The following is a 19,854-nucleotide window of genomic DNA, read 5'->3' as shown; positions in this document are numbered from 1 at the left end:
TATGTAATGAGGAAGGAATATCATACACTGCTAACATTAGATTTGCACGTGGCAAAATGTTATACAATAATGGTTATTTTGTCCCCTGGAGAAGAATTACTGAGAAGAGGAAAACCACCTGGATAATGAGCTAGCATTTTGAAATGAACAAGATTGCCCTTCAGATTATTGCTAAGTATAAATAACTGACCTGCTTTTCCCTGAACTGAAAATGGCACACCGTTACTTGTTAGTTGACACATACAAGCACTGAGAGGAGGTGAATTCACCAAGAATACCAGCACAATACTGCAGGCAACACAGCCAATTAACACACAAACTTCAACAATCGTGTAACACGTAAAACAAAAGAAAAACAAATGCCAAAAGAACAATAGTTAAAAGACTGAAAAAATACTGTATAAATAAAATAAAATAAAATAAGGCACAAATAAAACTAATGAGACACTGAGATATAACCATCATCTTGGGTGAAGGGAAAAATTAATAGTTACTAGATTATCAGTTTTTGAGGTACAGAAATTTAGTAGCTTTACCAGCAGTATAAAGTGATTCATCTCCTTTCCAGTTTGGAAAATGCAAGGTATTGAAGGCAAACTTGTGTTAATAATAGTACTGCATCATGCTCCCAATCATGTACTGTAGAGCTGTATATCGTCACTGACAAAAAAAAGATGCATTGCAAGTCTTTCAGCTGTGACTTAACCAAGATCAACCAACAGGTTCAATAAAAATAGGAGCACTTTCATTAGTTTTTTTTTATATATATTTTCTTTTTTTTTGACATGAGCAAATGCATCATTTTGTGTCAGTTTAAGTATCTTTAGCTTTCTATACTCAGTTACCATGGGTCAAAGAAAAATAAGCCTTCACAATACTGTACTGCCATGGAGCACCTACTCTCTGCACAATGTGACTGCTGTGTAAACTGCATTATTCTTACCCTTCCATATAGTAATTAGTAACTAATGCTTCTATTTTTTCATAAAAATGTAATCAAGTGAATTGCACTTTGGTCTTCTAGCTTAAGTATACAGTATTATCCTCACAGCACAGAGTGGGAGAACCTAAAATGATGTGTGTCATGTTAGCTGAGATGAAGAACTCAGTAACTCAAATGAAACAGGTCTTGATGATAGCTGCTATAACTTAATAATATTGTGGATGAGTTTGATATAATCAGTATTTTCCCTCCTCTGGAGAGCTATAGCCATATCTAATTATCTTGGAGAACTTTATCTACAGTATTGGGAGAGTTTTTACTTAGCAGTGTACTAGAATCTCTCTTATCTTGTTACAACATGTACAGCATTTACCTTGTCAGTACTAATGGTTAACTTTATATAAAACTATTATAGGTAGTGTATAATCAAAACCTAATACTGTGGAGAAGGCTTTTTATCTTCTCAGTGGAAATGAAACTAAAATACTTTTATCTGCAATTTATGTATGTATGAACTTTCTGTGGTACCCCACTTACTAATCTAATACAGATTTATACAACATAAAACAGTAAACCTGCAGTGTTGTTGTGATCTCCTACATTGAACTTGATTATCATTCTTTTCTTCATATATATTTTTACAAACCCTTTCTCACTTTGGTTAAAGGTAGATGAACTCAAGAGCATTCATGGGTATGTTTAATAATTAAATGAGCATGAAGTTGTATGGTGAGGGTGATTATGTTTTGTGTTGTCCGGGGACTGTGATCTCAATATTAATCTAAAGTACTGATGAACTGTCAAAAATTTTAGTACTGTGGATTCTAGACTAATAGCAGCTAAAACCCTTAGAGTTTAACATCTCAGTTCCTTAGAATTGTCTCTCTGTTTGTTTTTGTTTTTTATTCATCTATTTGTGTAAATCTTGCTCCATTACTAACTAAATGGTATAGAAGATATAAGTCAAAGTCAAATGCATGACTGCATCATGAATAATCTCATAATTTTCAGGATTCATGTAAATCAAGTTTAATACTGTCCAATTATTGTCAATGGTAATTCATACACTGATAATGATAAGTTCATTATCAGTTTATTTTCATGATTTTGCAAATGGGCAATTTCTGACAGACAGAAATTTTCACAGCTAAATGCTTTATGTACTGTAGTGTAGTGTAGTGTAGTGTCTATGTATAAAGACAAGCATAAGTGATCTGCATACGTGATCTACTTCAACTCTCCCACTTGTTAAAGGTACATGACACATGGGAGTCATCCACGTTTGTAGAAAGATGATTACGCACAATAGCTGACACCAGAGAGATCATTACCTTATAATGAAATTATGCTTTACAATTAAACTAAGATTATAAAAATAACTAACAGAGACTTTCATAATTATTATATCAAAGCCTCATAAATGTCCTCAACACAATGAAGGGCAAAGTTAATAATTACCTTTAGTAATGATCTCCCAGGTGTACATGGAAGATTGACTGATATGACAGTTTCAGGACCTGAGCATTCTACACAATGACAAGAGAACTAGGCACTCCAAGCACATTAATCTGGGGGATACTCACTCACTGTTGATGATGAGAGGGGCTATAAGATCTGTCCAACTTCAGTATTATCAATGAAACTTCTAAATGCTGTCTAATGTCTTACATGCATCTCTTACGTCATAAAAGTAAGAATAAATAAAGAATCTCATTAACATTAAAGCATTAAAAAAGAAAACTCTCAGGACACATGAAAGTTGAACATATAATAGTTGCAAAATGAAGAATTATGATATTCGTAAATACAAGCTGATGTTCTCCCCATAAGCTTAAAAATTCCACAAAATTTCTTTACAATATGATGGCAAACTGAGCTGTACTAATAATGCCATTCCCAGCTGTATATCATCCTCTCTCTTACATTACTCCAATCTATTATTTCTATTCACTAGGGCTACTTAATATAACCCCCACCACTATACCAGCCTATCTTAGCATAATGGTAAATGTTTAAAAATCTTAATTTTGTTTCTATATAAAACTGACCTTGATGACAATGAAATTTATTCTATATCAAAAGGCACTTTCATTATCTTTTCATCACTTAGTTGTGGATATGATTCTGAATTTACTACTACAGTACTGTACTACATAAACTATGATGTATAATAATCAACATAAGCTGAGCATGACTAGAATATCAAAGTGATGTAAATAAATATACAGTATCTAAAGCTTGCTTGATAAACCTTTGAACAAGTAAGTAAAACACTTACCACCAGTAAGTGTAAGAGTTGCACAGTCATATTCAGCCACTGAGGAGCCAGCGTTGTTATGGGCAGAGATACGGAGGTTGTACCAAGTTGCTGGTGTTAGTTCCATGATCACGTAGTTGCCAGTGGGCTTCACCTGGTTGCTGGCCATTGTCCATTCAGCCTGATGCCTGGGGATAAAGTAGTCATTACTCAGCTGATCTTTAACTAAGCATACAAGGACTTATTTCCAAACTATCTACAGTACAGGTAGTAGATAGTAGGCAGCTATCAAACAGGGAGGTACTACCACCTGGGAAGATATTGGAAGCATAATGTGTTGTCTAATGGTAGACCCTGCTGCCATATGGCATCACAAAAATTGTGACCAAGTCCCAGGTTGCTGATCTGACTTTCTGCCTCATTTACACACAGTTGCAGGGTCTCAATTGTTTCTTTTAATATTGACAACACAACATACTGTATATACAGTATTTTGTTTCTCACTCGATCTTTTTTTTTCATTTTTGTGTTTCTTTAGTTATTTATTATTATTATTATTATTATTATTATTATTATTATTATTATTATTATTATTATTATTATTATTACTATTATTATTGATATCATTATTATTTTATTATTTTTATTTCTAACCTTGTATTTTTTATGATAAATTACTATTATTATTATTATTGTTGTTGTTATTATTATTATTATTACATCTTCGCCCCCAGGCCCCGATGTGGGTCAGTGACCTGTGCCCAGGTGGGCTAATCCCTACCTGTGGGCTAATGACCTACCTGTCAATCACTATCTCAATACCTATCAATATTACTCCATATTTAATGTCATCATCAACTGGAGAAATTATCTATGAGAAAAGAATATAAATGAAGAATTATCTAACTCCTGAACTCCTGATATTTCTTGAGCTGTATGTCATTTTCAGTTTAATTCAGTGAATGAAAATACAAATAAGCTTATTTGGGGGAGGGGGGATTACTTCATCCTCAACTGATACTGAGTGATTGTTCCTCCTGACATAGTGATATACTGTAGCTATTGTTCCTCCTGACATAGTGATATACTGTAGCTATTGTTCCTCCTGACATAGTGATATACTGTAGCTATTGTTCCTCCTGACATAGTGATATACTGTAGCTATTGTTCCTCCTGACATAGTGATATACTGTAGCTATTGTTCCTCCTGACATAGTGATATACTGTAGCTATTGTGACATAGTGACTGTAGCTATTGTTCCTCCTGACATAGTGATATACTGTAGCTATTGTTCCTCCTGACATAGTGATATACTGTAGCTATTGTTCCTCCTGACATAGTGATATACTGTAGCTATTGTTCCTCCTGACATAGTGATATACTGTAGCTATTGTTCCTCCTGACATAGTGATATACTGTAGCTATTGTTCCTCCTGACATAGTGATATACTGTAGCTATTGTTCCTCCTGACATAGTGATATACTGTAGCTATTGTTCCTCCTGACATAGTGATATACTGTAGCTATTGTTCCTCCTGACATAGTGATATACTGTAGCTATTGTTCCTCCTGACATAGTGATATACTGTAGCTATTGTTCCTCCTGACATAGTGATATACTGTAGCTATTGTTCCTCCTAGCATTATTCCACACACCTATTAGTTACTGACTTCACTGTACCACAACACTGGTTATCAACTCCTGATGTGACTCCTTGATTCATCTGTGGTTTGAAAGCTTATATGTAATCTGATTTAGAAATAATAATACTGTAATACTTAATCATATACAAAAAATAATAATAATAAATAAAAAATACTCAGATATACTGTATTGTAATAGGAGGTCCTTCATGCTAGCTTCCTAGACTTTCCACATTTAACCCCTTGGGCTTCAGGCTATGGGTGGTATTTTCAAGAACATAAAAAAAAAAAAAAAATTCTAGCTTTACAAACTGGCTATACCTATTGGCAACATAATCTAAGCAGGCCTGCCCTTTTTATTCAAATACAAGCGTAGACCCGCGACTGATCAAAACGTCGTATGATGTGACCCAAAGCTGAGGGGTTAATTTTTTCTCATTGACTGAGGCTTAGCATTCATCTTTCTGGAGTCATTTACACCTATCTTGATCAAAAACATTATTATTAAGAGTATTTCATTATGATGCATCAATTATTACTTTTTAAAATTTTAGACTACAAAATTTTATTAATAACAGTTTATTGAATAAATTGTTTCACAATTGACAAAATTACTGTACACAACCAAATATATACAGAAGAACCTCTCTAGTTCGGATGCCTTTGGGACTAACAGTTATCTTGGTGATTTTATGTACTGTACTAAGTAATAACAAGGTAGATTTTTCAACTCTGAATTTTGCAACACATTTATTGTTAGTTTGATAACTACATTTATGGATACAAGTGGCACCGACCATCCTAAACTCATCGGCACAAGTAAAAAATAAACTCACCTGGCCTTGTATTCCACAACAAAGTAGTTCATGGGGCAGCCACCATCGAGCCAAGCGTTAAGGTGAAGGGAGATGGAGGAGGAGGTAACCTCAACAAAGCGATGCACCTCGGGAACCTCAGGTTTCTTGCCCTTTGTGCGAGTGTTGAGAATCTCTGATGATTCACCGGTTCCAATCCTAACAGATGAAAGTCAATTAAATATGTGTATATCAGCAAACAGATCTTTATTTACTAAGTCATACATTGATGTTGGTGGTACAAAATTAGATACAAAGGCAATGTTTCCAACATACAGTACAGTACAGTACAGTACAGAAGAGTACAGGGCAGTACAGTACAGTACTGTACAGTAATACACAGCATCCAGTTTCAAAAATGATTATACTGTACATGACATCAGAAAGAGAGATAGAAGGATGACTATATCTCCCTAACCTTTTAGTTGAGTTTTAAACCTGGACAGAACTTACTTGTTATAAGCTGAAGCATAAATCTGATAACGAGATCCACACCACAGACCCTCGAGAGTGTAGGTTCTTGTAGCGGAAGGAACTTGTACAGTCTCCCAGGTGCTGAACTCGGGCTTGTAAAAGATGGTGTATCCGTGGATGGGGGTTGTATCATCAATGACTGAGGGCTTGATCTTGACTTCAATTATGTTGGTGGTTGTGGACTGAAGTGTGATTTCCGGAGGATGAGGAGGAGCTAATGATTGGAATAAAAGACAAATATATTAATAATACATACTAGTTGCTCATATATAAAATCTAATCAATAAAACATATATCTATTTCTATTCATTATTAAAATGAATTGCACACATGTCAATCAATACTGTACTCAGAAGGCATAATTCCTCTGTCATTAGAGAAGCAACACATGTTCTTTCATTAATGCAGATGTTCTTCATAGCAACAATGTGTTTCAGAGTCATGTCCAACCTTACCCTGGATAAGAAGCTTGTGGGTGACAGTATCTTGGCCATAAGGATTCTCCACGTGGCAGGTGTATTCTCCAGCATCATCACGGGATACTTCACGGATCAGGAGGGAGCCCTCGGACAATAGTCGCATGCGATCATTAGGGACGAAGGGTTCTCCACGGATTGTCCACCTATAGCCAGAGAAGTACGTACATGATGAAAACTGAGATAATACATAAGAAAATAAATATCAGCACTTTCTGGTTAATGAGATGTACAGCCAAAAACACTGATAAGTTTGAGAGAGGTGTGTTTGTGTGTGTGTGTGTGTGTGTGTGTATGTGTGTGTAATGAAAAGTTACCTGAGGCAAATCTCATACAAATACCTGTACAGTATATTCAACAAACAGTGCTAAGGATTGATGTTTTGCTTTCTTTAAGTTATACTGTACTCGCATGGCTAAAATTTGGGTAAATATTGTACTGTAGATAAAAATGGTTTGAGTCGTACATATTCAATGCACTGCTGTAAATAACTTAAGGGTTAATACCTGATGTCAGGGTTTGGTAATCCAACAGCTTGGCACATGAGTTTCACATCTTCCTTGTATGTAGCCAAATATTCATCATCAAAGGATGCAATCTTAGCAGGAACTGTAAATTACCAAAATCATTATAAACATTTTTCAAGATCTATCATAAGGATAATTACATTTCCTGATAAGTAAAAATAACAACAGCATTACATGTACAGTCAGCAAAAAAATATTCTGCACCCTTGATATGATGGCCTCTGCAACGATCACTAACTGAGGCCATGTTAATTTGGTAAGGTTGATATTTCTGGTTGTGTGATGCATTGTATAACCAGTTTGATGTATTTTTTATATCACATAGTTAATACAGAGAAATTAACAGGAATCACCCGCGTAAACAGAGTGTGTTCAGAATTCTTGGTCCGGTGTGTCATATTGTATAACACCATAAAGATGCAGAATTTTTTTTGGGTTGACTGATAAAACTATTCCAAAGCAGACCAACAGGTTCTGCTCATTTAATTGAGGACATAAAATAACTATTAAAATCTACTATAATTACTATGAAGATTATGTTTCAATAATAATAATAATAATATGGCAGCCAAAAGGCTGAAAGTATACTGTACATAGTTACATAATTGAGGAATGGGTCACTTGATTGACAAATAATATACTAGTAACATAAGTAGTACAAACATGATATATAATAGCATGGGGGGGAGAAGGTCCTGTTATTTTGAAAGATAACCTTCAATTGTCCTCACTTGTCTGATATGCTTGTTTTAGGTTCTTCTACAGGAAACAGAATGAAAGAAACTACTTTAAGAAAACTACAAATGAGAAAACTAAAATACCTTTGTTAGAGAGCTTCAAGTGAACTAACTGGGACATCTCTCCTTCACCAACAGTAGTGGAGGCCGTTACCCAGAATACATAGTCATCACGCTGCTTCAGTCCAGTTGCTTCATAACTCAGTTGAGATGCCAGTAGCTTTTGCTGAATAGTCTGGTATAAAATGAAACATGTGATTTGTTACAAATATCCTTCTTTTTTAGATATAATCAATAATGGTGGTGGGAAAAGAGGGGAGAGGTCTGTTTCCAATCCTCAAAGAAAACTTTCCACTCAGCCTGTACCAATAAGCCTTCACTGATGCAGCTGATACAGTTTGTGTATGTGGAGATAAAAACTGGACATGGAGTGATGACCACAGTAGATGGAGGGAGCTGTTAAAATGGGATTTTGTCACAAAGAGAGAAGATGAATGATGTTATTGTTCTTAATACAGTAAGTTAGAGTCACTGACACTCACTGGAAACCTATTTTCCCTTTATATTCACAGAAATTTTTTCAAAAAAATTCTGGTTAATGATTTGTTACTTCTTAATAATAACCAATAACATCATTATTTTTCCCAACTATTCTCCTTAACAACTTTGCATTACAGAAGTGAACCATAATCTACCCCTGTAACTTCAATACAGAAATAACTCACAGTTTCAAGAGGAAGTGACCTTATTCAGTTCCTGATTTAAAATAATACAGTACAGTATATAGTATAATAAGGGATATAGGCAATAGTTATCAATGAAGAACATGCAAATTATGATATTGGTAAGAAGAGTATTAGAAAACCAGAATATGGTTGGGAGGACTAAGGCACTAAGCAAAGAAAAAAATTGAGAGATAAATCATGCTTTTTTGACACTGCCTCTAAACCAATCAGGGACCTAATTAAAAAATGGGTACAGTACCAGTCAACCATAATGGATCAGGCTGTAAACTAATATAAATGGTAGGAAGACTCATCTATATGTCTGGTTGAAAAGAAACCCATTCATACAATTCAGACACAGGGCTGCGAGTGAATAAGAAAATGAATGGGTGGACACAAATGGACAGAACCCACACCATTCACCCTAATGCTGGGCTTTTATGCAACACCAAATGAGCCTTCTTCAAGTTCTCAAAGTATGTCCCTGGCTGACTGAGAAAACTAGCTGAGTTACAATGAGTGAAGTTTAATTCTATAGGATGATAATTAATTTTTCCTTGAGCAAGTAAAATACAATGGACATGTCCTTAAATGAGTCGAAGGTTCATGGTATGATTCAAGAATTACTAAATAATTCACAAAATACAGCATTAGGATGTTTTCAGTTCTATGAGATTAACAAATTCATAATGCTCACCTCGGTATCGCTCTTGCCATGCTCCTTGTAGTAAACGGTGTACTGTGTAATAATACCATTGGGGCGCTCAGGTGGCAGCCAAGACACAAGAATTGAGTTCTCAGACATAACCAAGGCCTTGACAGATGTGGGTGACTCTGGGACTGTAAAATATTATATGAAAATGTAACTTCCATTACCTTTCAAATGATACTACTTTTTTCAAATAAACATCACAACATGTGTTATGGTAATTTTTTTTCCTTTTGAGAGGTCATGGAAGTTTTTCTTTCCTTTTTTAGCCTTATACATTCTTAATGTATATTAACAGTTTTATTAGTTTTATTTAAAGAATAAAAAGTGTTAAAAATCATATAAATATATGCACTAAGCTTACTATCTTGGTCAGTCTGACAGTGGATGGGCTGTGAGCGAACTCCTTCACCACCAGATGTGAAGGCCAGGACCTGCAGGCTGTAGTTGGTATACTTCTGAAGGCCATGGAGGTGAGTCTCAGTGGAACCTGTGATCTTGGTGTCTTTGCTCTCCTCGTCTGTTAAATATACAGTGAAACATTTTAAAATTTTATGCAAATATTAACATTTATTTCCCCTTCACTACGGGGATGCCACTTTAAATATTTTTTTTTATCAATGCTGGATGATTTTATTCAGCACAGAGAGGACCCCGTACACAAGGGATTAAGTAGAAATTGACTTATGTCCTGTACATAAACATAAAATATACAGCATGTATTAATCATAGTAATATATAAGAAATACATTAAGTGTCCAAAACATTGAGAATGTCTCTATTTAGAATAAGATTTATATTAGTTAAAATATCTTCTTATGCTTATTCATTCTAAAAATAAAGTTTTTGACGTCAAGAGTAAATGTCATGGAAAAACTGTTTCTAAATATTGAACACTTACCATACCAGGTGTCAGAGGGTCCATAAATGACCTTGTAACCCTTGATGACTCCCTGTACAGTTTCAAGAGGTGGTGAGGACCAGGACACTCGGATGGTCTGGGAGGTGAGGGTGGTGCAAGTCACATCCTGGGGAGGCTGCTGGGGTGTACCTTCTGCAGTGTAAGCTCGGATTTCATCAGTTTTTGGTCCCTGTCCAATTTTGTTGAAAGCAGATACAACTACAGCATATTCTGTGTAAACCCTGTAAAGAATAAGTGTACAACACTTGTTATTTAAATAAAAAATTAATATTTCATTCACTACAGTGCAATCAATTAACAATACTGAAAGTACTGTCTGCTAAATGAAGGTTTCAATGAAATATACACCAGGATGTAACAGTACTTTGTTGGCAAAGGTCAGTGAATCATAGTCAAGTACAAGTATATAAACAAAACTTACTTAAGTTTGGAGATGACGAGGTGATGTTCCTTGCCCATTTCCTTGCTAAATTCAACGGTCTCATAAACATAGGAGTTGTTAGATGCAGCAAGACGATAGCCCACTTGGTAACCCTGAATATCACCATTCCATTCCTCCTTCAGAGGTTGCTTCCAGGTCACTCGCAGGGAGCTCTGATCAACAGCTTCAACCTTGAGATCACGTGGGGGGCCGCTGGGAGCTGTGTCACATACACGTAAAGTAATAAAATTGCAATTGTGGTAATCCCAGTTCTGTACTATCTATAGTACAGAACACATGTGAGAACTTATTTCATGCCAATAAATAAATAAAGTCTCAATGTCATACTGTATACAAGTAAAGGCATCTTCATCATCATATACCTGTACAACAGATGTCAATTTACACAGAGGCCATTAAAGGCCTTTATAAAGCGATAAAGCAATGAAATTCTCTTCATTTCTATATTAAATATCCATTTTGATATTATGTTAATGTTACATAAGTGTCAAAAAGTATTCAGTTAAGACTGAATAATTACTCACCCAAATTAGTGGAGTAAAGCTACTAATTTTATATAAAAAATGGCATAAGAGAGTTGAATAAACATCCAAGACATCCATAATATTAAGTTCTAAAACAAGCTATTGATCACAAAATTGATTCACACTGAACTTGATATTAGATAAGACATCTTCAGCACTTCTTTAATGCTTTATCAATGTTCTAGTGTTCAACCAGCATACACTTTGTAAGTTCTAAAACTGATTTAAATTTTAGAGAATTTGTTACTGAAAACTTTTCACTATTTTAAACCTTTTTCCTTATAATGCAGATGGCTGGTATATCGCACGCACGCACGCACGCACGCACGCACGCACGCACACACACTACATCCTTGACCACCAGAGGGTAAAAACCTATCGGGAACCCGCTCCAGCTGCGGAGCAGCCCTGGCCAATGTTGGCCCCTTCCCAAGTCCCTCTCCTCGACCCATCCTCACCACTGGGATATCAACATAATCAAAAGTGACAATTTCGTTTTGGAAAGAAGTAGGATCAGCATTGAACAATGATGAACAGTGTTTAAGCACTGAGAATCGACCACCATCTTCTGACCCGGCGGTGTTAATCAGTCCACCCTAGAAACAACAATGGGTCAGCTTTACACCTGACTACGAGATAACACAACACCACCTAGCAGAGAGTGAGGTACTGTGACACTACCCCGTGTCTACATGACCACATGAGGTCCTTCATGTCAACATCCGAGGATGGGTTACTACACCACGTGGCCTACGTGACCTCACACAGTAGGGCAAGAGACCAGCCCGAACCATCAGCTGTAAACTATAATTTGTATGTTCAATTCATTTTCCTTCTCCTTTTAGTAATGAAAACTTTTGTTAAACAACCCAACTACCCCATGTCTTTGTATGTAATTAGTCATTTCTGTCCGATGTATGTTTTCAGCCATCAGGCTGCTGAAATTTTTTCAATAAACCATTAATTATTATTATTACTCGCACGCACGCACGCACACACACACACACTCCGTCTCCAGCCTCCATAGGATGAGGATGTCGGCGCTGCCCGTGGTCTCTTGACCATGGGGACAGCTGCCAGCCTGGTTTGTCAGGCCCTTCCCTTTCCTCATCTCCTCCTCCCCATATGGATTTATCAACATCCTCCCACCAACAGTACAGTGTTAAGATTGACGATTAACCCACAAGTGATATACAAAAGTGACAATTTCAACTCAAAAGAAAGAAACAACTGTTAGAGTGACAATCAGTGCTTAGCAGTCAATGTTGACCTGATGCAGATCTAACACACCCAGTGCGCAGTACACTCACCACCACCAACACTGGATGAGAAGCCAAGAAAGACTTCAAACTACATCAGGAGAGTAATGAGGACTCCCTACTCCATCCAGATGAGGAACTATGAATTCCTAACTACATCACATGAGGAACAAGAACCATCTCCAACACCCTGTGTGAGCGGATTAGAGGCCAGGTATAATGCAACAGCCATCCAGTGAGGTCACAAGAATGTTTACAAGACCAGCTCCCACAGTACCAGATCTATAGTTAATCTCTATGTTGACTATGTTTCTTATGTGTTTGTATTGAAAGCTTTTGTCAATCAAGTGACCCCACTCCCCGATTTCATCATGTGTAACTTATCACCTCTGTTCATTGTATATTTTCAGCCTTCGGGCTGCCATGTTATCTTAATAAACCATTAATTATTATTATTCTCCCATCATTTAACTGCTGCACTGTTGTAATTCCACAAAAAGTTCCCAAATACTGTATCTATGCATTAAGTGCCAAATAAATTTCTTCAATAGCCAACAAAAATCATCTCACCTTCTTCAGCAGTGATAATTGTAACAGTGTCAGAGGGGTCGGAGTCACCAATTTCATTCCTTGCGACAATGCGAAGATGGTATGTTGTTGCTGGGCGAAGATCCAACACAGCGGCCATGTTCTGGTCACCTGGTACCATCATGCGTTCACCATCAGTTTCCCAGTTTCCTGCAAATATAGAGAAGTTAGAAGAAAAAAATATGAAAAAAAATTGGCCATAAGCTGTGTAGTGAAGAATAGGTGACACAGCTGGTCAAAAAGTTATCTCAGTGAGTCAGGAATGGTATTTTCTAGAGAGAGGGAACTGGGCGTTATATGTCAGCATTCCAAGTGCTCTCTTAGCTGGCAAGGCAAAGAAGAAGTAAAATGTCTATACTGTAAAGAGAAAAAGATATATCTGTAGTTATTTATGTTAATGGCTGTCAGGTTATGCAAAAGAATGGTGAAGGATAGACTCAAGTCAGTGCAGAATAGAATGATATTTAGTATTTATGTAACTGTTCTTAGCAATGTATGTATAGTAAAGCAGTGTTTGAGTTTGAATGACATTCATCTATTATTTAAGACCTAAAACTTTTGTTCTTTGTGGGGAAAAAATGAGGGGGAAGGTATCTGTCTGTTAAGAACCAGTAATGCATCCCCCTATTTTCCATAAATTGGTTTGATTTGAGCAAAATCAATAAACAGTCCATGAGGATTTTCTAGAACATAACCCTTGGGTAACTTAAGGCTCAGCTGTATTACTTTTCTATGTGTGCAGTATATAAAGCTCTATATCATGGAACTATAAAGTTCACTAGTTGTGAATTTAAGGAATACTAATTTTGTTTCTGAGAATATATAAGTTAGTAATTCATTAGAAATATCACTTTATAGTATAAGTTTCTAGCATTTAACAGATACTACACAGTAAATCACATGTACGAGTACCTCATGACACAACAGATGTGATTCTGTTCCCAAATGGAAGACTTATACCTGTACATTAATTTAATTACATTTAAACATCATCAGCACTTTTAAAAAATGTTCTGTAATCCTTACGGCGGCTCAGTTTATATTCCACAATGTAGCGAGTGATGGGAGAGTTTCCGTCGTAGGGAGGTGTCCAGGAGAGTTCCACAGAGCGACCACTCTTGTCCAGGACCTTCAGGCTGTTGGGCTGTTCTGGATGTTCTGATGATCATAAACAAAATGCATAAATATAGTTGTTGTTTTTTCAGTCTCACAAGTACTTCACCACCACTATGGCACAGGATGGTCTACAGAAACAGCACAGACTCACCATCAATCATCGTTGTTCATTTATTCTAACTGTCTCATTACGTGCACTCTGCTAAGGGGTTCCTCTTCCACAACACAGCCCCAATATTTCCATCTGTTTAACCTGTCTCACTTCATACTAAAACTTAACTTCACAAAAGCACTGAACATATATATATGCAATTTGGATCAATTTAGGAATACAGATAAACTTACTATTGGTCATTCTACAGTACAGTGACCTAAATATTTACTGCATTTATGCCATGAAGCAGCAGAGAGATTAACCAATATATTCTACTTCCTTAAGCTCAAATAGGTACCAATTTATTTTTATTGCATAACCCAAATTTTTACCCTTTTCAGAAACACTCATTATAATTATCATTAACATCTCACACAAGCACCCCAACCCATGCACTCACCCCACCCCTCCCAGGGCCCCCACCCTCCCTCACACACACAAATCTTTAAGTTATACTGATCAATAAGGTAGAAATTATTCATACCCTGAATGATGAGGTTGATGTTGGTGTCAGCACTTCCAAAAGCATTGGTGGCCACACAGGTGTAAACAGCAGAGTCTGATCGGTCAGTTGTCTTAATGCTGAGGCTGCTGTGAACACCGCCACCACGCATTTCCTCACGGATGGTGTACCTATTTATAAATAATACTTGTAAATAACAATAATTAAAGAAAGCAAGCTGTATGCACTATCCAATTTCTCAAACTACCCAGACATAAAGAAAACAGCAAAATAGGAGAGTGTGAAAAAATATCCTTTGCAGTATTACACTCAGCAAATATACTAAGGTACACAATGCTAAAATCACAAACAGTCATTTTGGGTAGCAAAAAAATGGTACAACATTACTCCAAGAGATTTCACACCTTGGTCAACCATCTAACTCTCCACAGTCAAGAACCATAATACTGTAGGCCTGAATCATATTAATTCATAAAAAAATTCCCAAAATTATTTGAAAATGGTGAAAATTTTAAAATAATTAATCCTTAAATTTTGGGGCTACTGTATAGCAAATAATTTTTCTGCAGCTGAAATGGGCAGATAAGTTATACTCTGCTAAATAGCCGAGAGTACCGTATAGGAAATTTGGTACCTTCAGTCACACTCGAAAGCCGGAACACTGGACTAAATATAAAAGGCCAGCTCTAGTCTTTCTGTTTTATACAGTACTGTACTCTCTTATAAACCCTTCCCAGCTAGGAATAAGGTGGCTGGAATTAAATGCAACACAGAAACTCCTTTCATTTACTCCCATTAGTTTTCTCTACCTGTAGTAACCAACATTCTGTGTTACAGTGTTTACCTTCCACATCCTGTGTCCCCATGCCATTTCATAGAACTCAGCATCATACAATAGTGCAGGTTCATCCTCAGCTAAAATATATAATTTACCTTGGCTCGTTGGCTGGGTCAATGCTATGCTTATTCTTACTCCACAGAATACCAATGGGAGTTTCTCCTTCAGCTTCACACTCCAGAACGGCATCATCTCCTCGGCTGGCAGTCTGATTGCGATACTGGATCTTGAACTGAGGTGGAGCTGCAAAGTTCAGTTGTAATTATTTATTAGTTTGGGAAAAATATACATCAGGTTATCCTATGACACTTTGAAATTCTTTTGTGCTACATCATAAAGTTTTCATTTTTAAGCACAAAATATGCTGGAATTTCAACACTTCATGACAAATGTGGCTTTTAAATCCATACCAACAATTTACTTTCACAAATTCTGCTCCAACTATCTCCACACATCAACCCATAAAATATTTTTGTGAGCAAAGTTTGAGCAAATGCCTGTACTGGTATAGTAAAATTTGACTGGGTGCTCTAATCATGCAACAAGAACTGCCCTCTCAAAATCAGATGAAGTTATATCAGGGGAAAATATCCCATGTTAGTTTAAAATACACTGAAAAATTCTAAGAGATTTTCAATGACTTGTTAAGTGGTGGAGGGATGGATGATGATGGTAATACCATAGTCATGTTTGTGGTCAATGAGGAATATAAAAATAAAAAACACCTGGTCACAAAAAATTGAATTACCTATTAAAAATACTTTACTGTACTTGTCTGGTATTCTCACCTGAAGAAATAATCCTTAAGTAAATTTGACACTGTCCAAACTTGTAGATCTTTTTAAAATCTGTTTGGTGTAGTGGGCCAGATATCAATTAAAAAGAGAACAATACTGACCTTGTACCCTGACGTAGATAACCGTGGACAGACCAGCACCAATACCATTGTTGGCTTCACACAGATAGTATCCTTCATGAGACTTCTGGATATTGCCAATCTGCAGAGTGCCATCATCAGTCACCTTAACATTGGGATTGTTAACACTAAGGTCTCGGTAATCTCCAGGAGTGCGACCTGATAGAACAACAGGGGATGTCACTTATCAGAGGAAGAAGAATCAAAATAAAAAATTTATTAATACATGTGGTTAATCAATTGAAATTTCTGGTAATATCACAAGATTTATCTTAAATTTATGGTACACTGTACAGATCAAAATAATTATTTTGCCTGTACTATACAGGTACAGGTTGACAACCCTTTATCCGAAATTCCAAAAACCGAAAAGCTCTAAAAACCGAAAGTTTTTTGTGGGTCATTGGTATTTTTTTTTTTTTTTTCAGGGATTATTAGCCCACCCAGGCATAGATCACTGACCCACATCGGGGCCTGAGGGGCAAAAATGAAATAGTAATAATAATTATAATAATAATAATTATTCATAGTAAATAAAATTTTTAATAAAAGTACACCAAAATAAAATAATAATGATTACAATAATAATAATAAAATATAATAATAAAATTAATAATAATAATGCTGTAATAATAAAATAATATTAATACAGTAAAGAAATACAAGAATGAAAAAAGATCAAAAGTGAGAAACACGACCTAGACCTATGAATTATTATTATTATTATTATTATAATTTTTTTTATATTTTCGATCCCCAGGCCCCAATGTGGGTCAGTGATCTATGCCCGGGTGGGCTAATACACATTAAAAAAAAAAACCCTAACCATTCTGAAAACCGAAAAATTCCGAAAACCGAAATGCCTCTGGCCCCCAAGGATTTCGGATAAAGGATTGTCAACCTGTACTCTGAAGTCTGATAAGAGAAGGTCTTAGCACACAGAACAAACCCATTTCGTCTTAATTACAAGGAGGAACTGAGTAAACCACACGAGGACTTTATCAGTTGAGGGCCACCCACTAACATAACAGTACATTATCTATTACTGTACAGGCATCAACCAGGTTACGGAAGGGTTCCATCACGTAACGCAGGATAAAATTTCCCACTGACTCCCATTATATAATTTGAGATGCGGTCCCAAGGAAATTTTTTCGGCCAAAACTAATACAAGCACATATATGAAAGAAAATAAACAGTTTTAAACACATACAATGATTCATACATGACAGTAAATGCACACAACACTTGAATTTAACTCACTAGAAATGATATTGAGTGCTGGATGAGGTGGTGAGGTAAGTGGTGCAATCAGAGTTACTGGGAGTTACCGTCTTAAAAAATCAAGTTTACAGTCCAACATAATTCCTTTAAGGAATCGTTTACCGCCACTGGTTTCACTTGAGCTTGATGACCTTTTTCCACTCATCTTGAATAAGGGTACACAGTAACACAGTCCAGAACACAGACACAAAACTGAACACAAGCTGGGGAATGAATTCAAACTGAGCCACCCCACTGCAGGGCTGCCGTTTCATCCTCAACTGTATGACGTCATTTTTCCTCACGTTTTCTTTTGATATTAATGTAGGTAATGTCTTGGCAAGACGATATATTTGGGTAAATAATATCATTTTCACTGGACCATTAGTTTGATATAAATATGCACATACAAAAACCCTACAATTATATAATATTATAGCATAACATGGGAGCATTAAACACTAATTGAACAAAAAATATCAAACAGAAGTTAGCCTCCTCTGATTTGGTGTAAAATTTATACTTCCACCCTGGAATTTCACAGCCTCAGACAAGGCTATAAATGAATTAATAGAGGGAGTTTGCCGAGCATTTCTGGATTCTGTTTTCATTAAATTTAATTTAGAAAATAGTCTCTCTGCATCAAACTGGGGTTCCACAGCAGTCAAGGGTCCCATTTTGATTTTGCAAGTCATTTGTTACCCACAATCCATTTATACTATATGTACTGTACATTATCTTTTGATAAATACTAAAGGAGTTGATTAAAAAATGTCATATATATCACTGAAGAAAAAATTATTATAATTCCTTTACATTTTATATGGATTTCTAGAACAATGAGGAATATATTCCACATAGCGTTTCGCTGAAGACGGGCTCTCCTCATGACATCACCGACTGTCATTTGTTTTCCTCATTGGCAGACGATATTCCTCGAAACGGCAGCCCTGCACCACTGTTGCTGTGGTGGGTAAGCGTGCCGTTCTCCACCATATTGTAGCAACCACCAAGAATCCACACGAAATAAATTTTATAATTTCAGTGAATTTTGTTGTTCTGTACAGCGATTTTTATGTTTAAAAAAAATTAAAATTTACTCAAATTCTGTAAGGGCGAATACCTTCCTAAACACAAGATGCAAAACTGAATACAAGCTGAGGAATGAATTCAAACTGAGTAGCACCATTGTTGTTGTTGTGGGTCCACAACCATCTTGTCATATGCAGTACTGTATATTGCGATTTTTTTTTTTATAATTTACCAAAATTCTGTAAGAGCGAATTTATTGGTTGTGCAGTAAACCCTTGTTTAAGTGACCCCCCAATAACCGACCCACCCCTGTAGGACGGGTCTGGTCAGCTGTTTACCATGTAAGCGGCAGGTATACATGGCAACGTAGCGTTAGAGGCAGCAGCGTTGCAAGCAAAGCAGCCGAGCATGTGGTGCGGGCCTCAGTGTGTTTACCGGTACGAAGGAAGCTTATGCGTACACTGTATAGTAACATCGTCATCACTTGATTTTTCTTATTTTTCGTTGTGAAAGCGAGTCCTTTGTATTGATTTTCTTAATTTTTTCGTTTTACATTATCTGTGAAGTACTGTACTGTACTGTACTGAGCTGAGATGTACTGTAGTAAGTTCATTTGCTTACGACAGAGAAATAAGGCAAGTGAGCTGGTGAGTGAAATAAAGATGATTGTACTGTACGTATTGTTATTTCTGTATTACAGTACTGTATAATGTACCTGTATTTACATATATTTGTACCCTGTACTCTTACGTATGATTATTACCTAACTCGAGTGAGTGTCTTATGCGCAGTAATGTATTTTTGGTACAGTTTCTCAATTATCCAACTCATCAGCTATTCCGACCCGCCCCCTCCCCCCATACAGGTCAGTTAAGCGAGGGTTTACTGTATCCCAAATTTCTGGGTCATAATTTCAAAATTCCATAAGCGTGAATTTCATTGACCTGGGTTTCCATAACGTGAGGGATGCCTGTACAATGTATTAGGAGA

The 19,854-nt window shown here is 36.3% G+C and overlaps 1 protein-coding gene across 50 annotated transcripts in view; it reads right to left on the bottom strand.

Moving 5' to 3' along the window:
* LOC121876609 (Down syndrome cell adhesion molecule-like protein Dscam2) overlaps nucleotides 1–19,854 on the bottom strand; it is a 254,991-nt gene that overhangs the window by 49,146 nt on the left and 185,991 nt on the right. For all 50 annotated transcript variants that reach the window (XM_042381873.1, XM_042381849.1, XM_042381861.1 and 47 more), the window contains exons 15-29: nucleotides 16,552–16,728; nucleotides 15,749–15,896; nucleotides 14,837–14,985; nucleotides 14,109–14,240; nucleotides 13,065–13,232; nucleotides 10,691–10,910; nucleotides 10,249–10,490; nucleotides 9,712–9,867; nucleotides 9,336–9,478; nucleotides 7,998–8,148; nucleotides 7,156–7,258; nucleotides 6,629–6,795; nucleotides 6,153–6,387; nucleotides 5,682–5,858; nucleotides 3,222–3,388 (exon numbers count right to left, since the gene is read on the bottom strand). In XM_042381873.1, coding sequence (XP_042237807.1) covers nucleotides 3,222–3,388; nucleotides 5,682–5,858; nucleotides 6,153–6,387; nucleotides 6,629–6,795; nucleotides 7,156–7,258; nucleotides 7,998–8,148; nucleotides 9,336–9,478; nucleotides 9,712–9,867; nucleotides 10,249–10,490; nucleotides 10,691–10,910; nucleotides 13,065–13,232; nucleotides 14,109–14,240; nucleotides 14,837–14,985; nucleotides 15,749–15,896; nucleotides 16,552–16,728 — 2,535 coding nt within the window. The remainder of the gene's footprint in view (nucleotides 1–3,221; nucleotides 3,389–5,681; nucleotides 5,859–6,152; nucleotides 6,388–6,628; nucleotides 6,796–7,155; nucleotides 7,259–7,997; nucleotides 8,149–9,335; nucleotides 9,479–9,711; nucleotides 9,868–10,248; nucleotides 10,491–10,690; nucleotides 10,911–13,064; nucleotides 13,233–14,108; nucleotides 14,241–14,836; nucleotides 14,986–15,748; nucleotides 15,897–16,551; nucleotides 16,729–19,854) is intronic.

Source organism: Homarus americanus, unplaced genomic scaffold, assembly GCF_018991925.1.
Source record: "Homarus americanus isolate GMGI-L3 unplaced genomic scaffold, GMGI_Hamer_2.0 scaffold28, whole genome shotgun sequence".
Taxonomy (NCBI): Eukaryota; Metazoa; Arthropoda; class Malacostraca; order Decapoda; family Nephropidae; genus Homarus; species Homarus americanus.
Note: the sequence above shows the minus strand (reverse complement) of the source record. Positions and strands in the feature narration are given on the sequence as shown.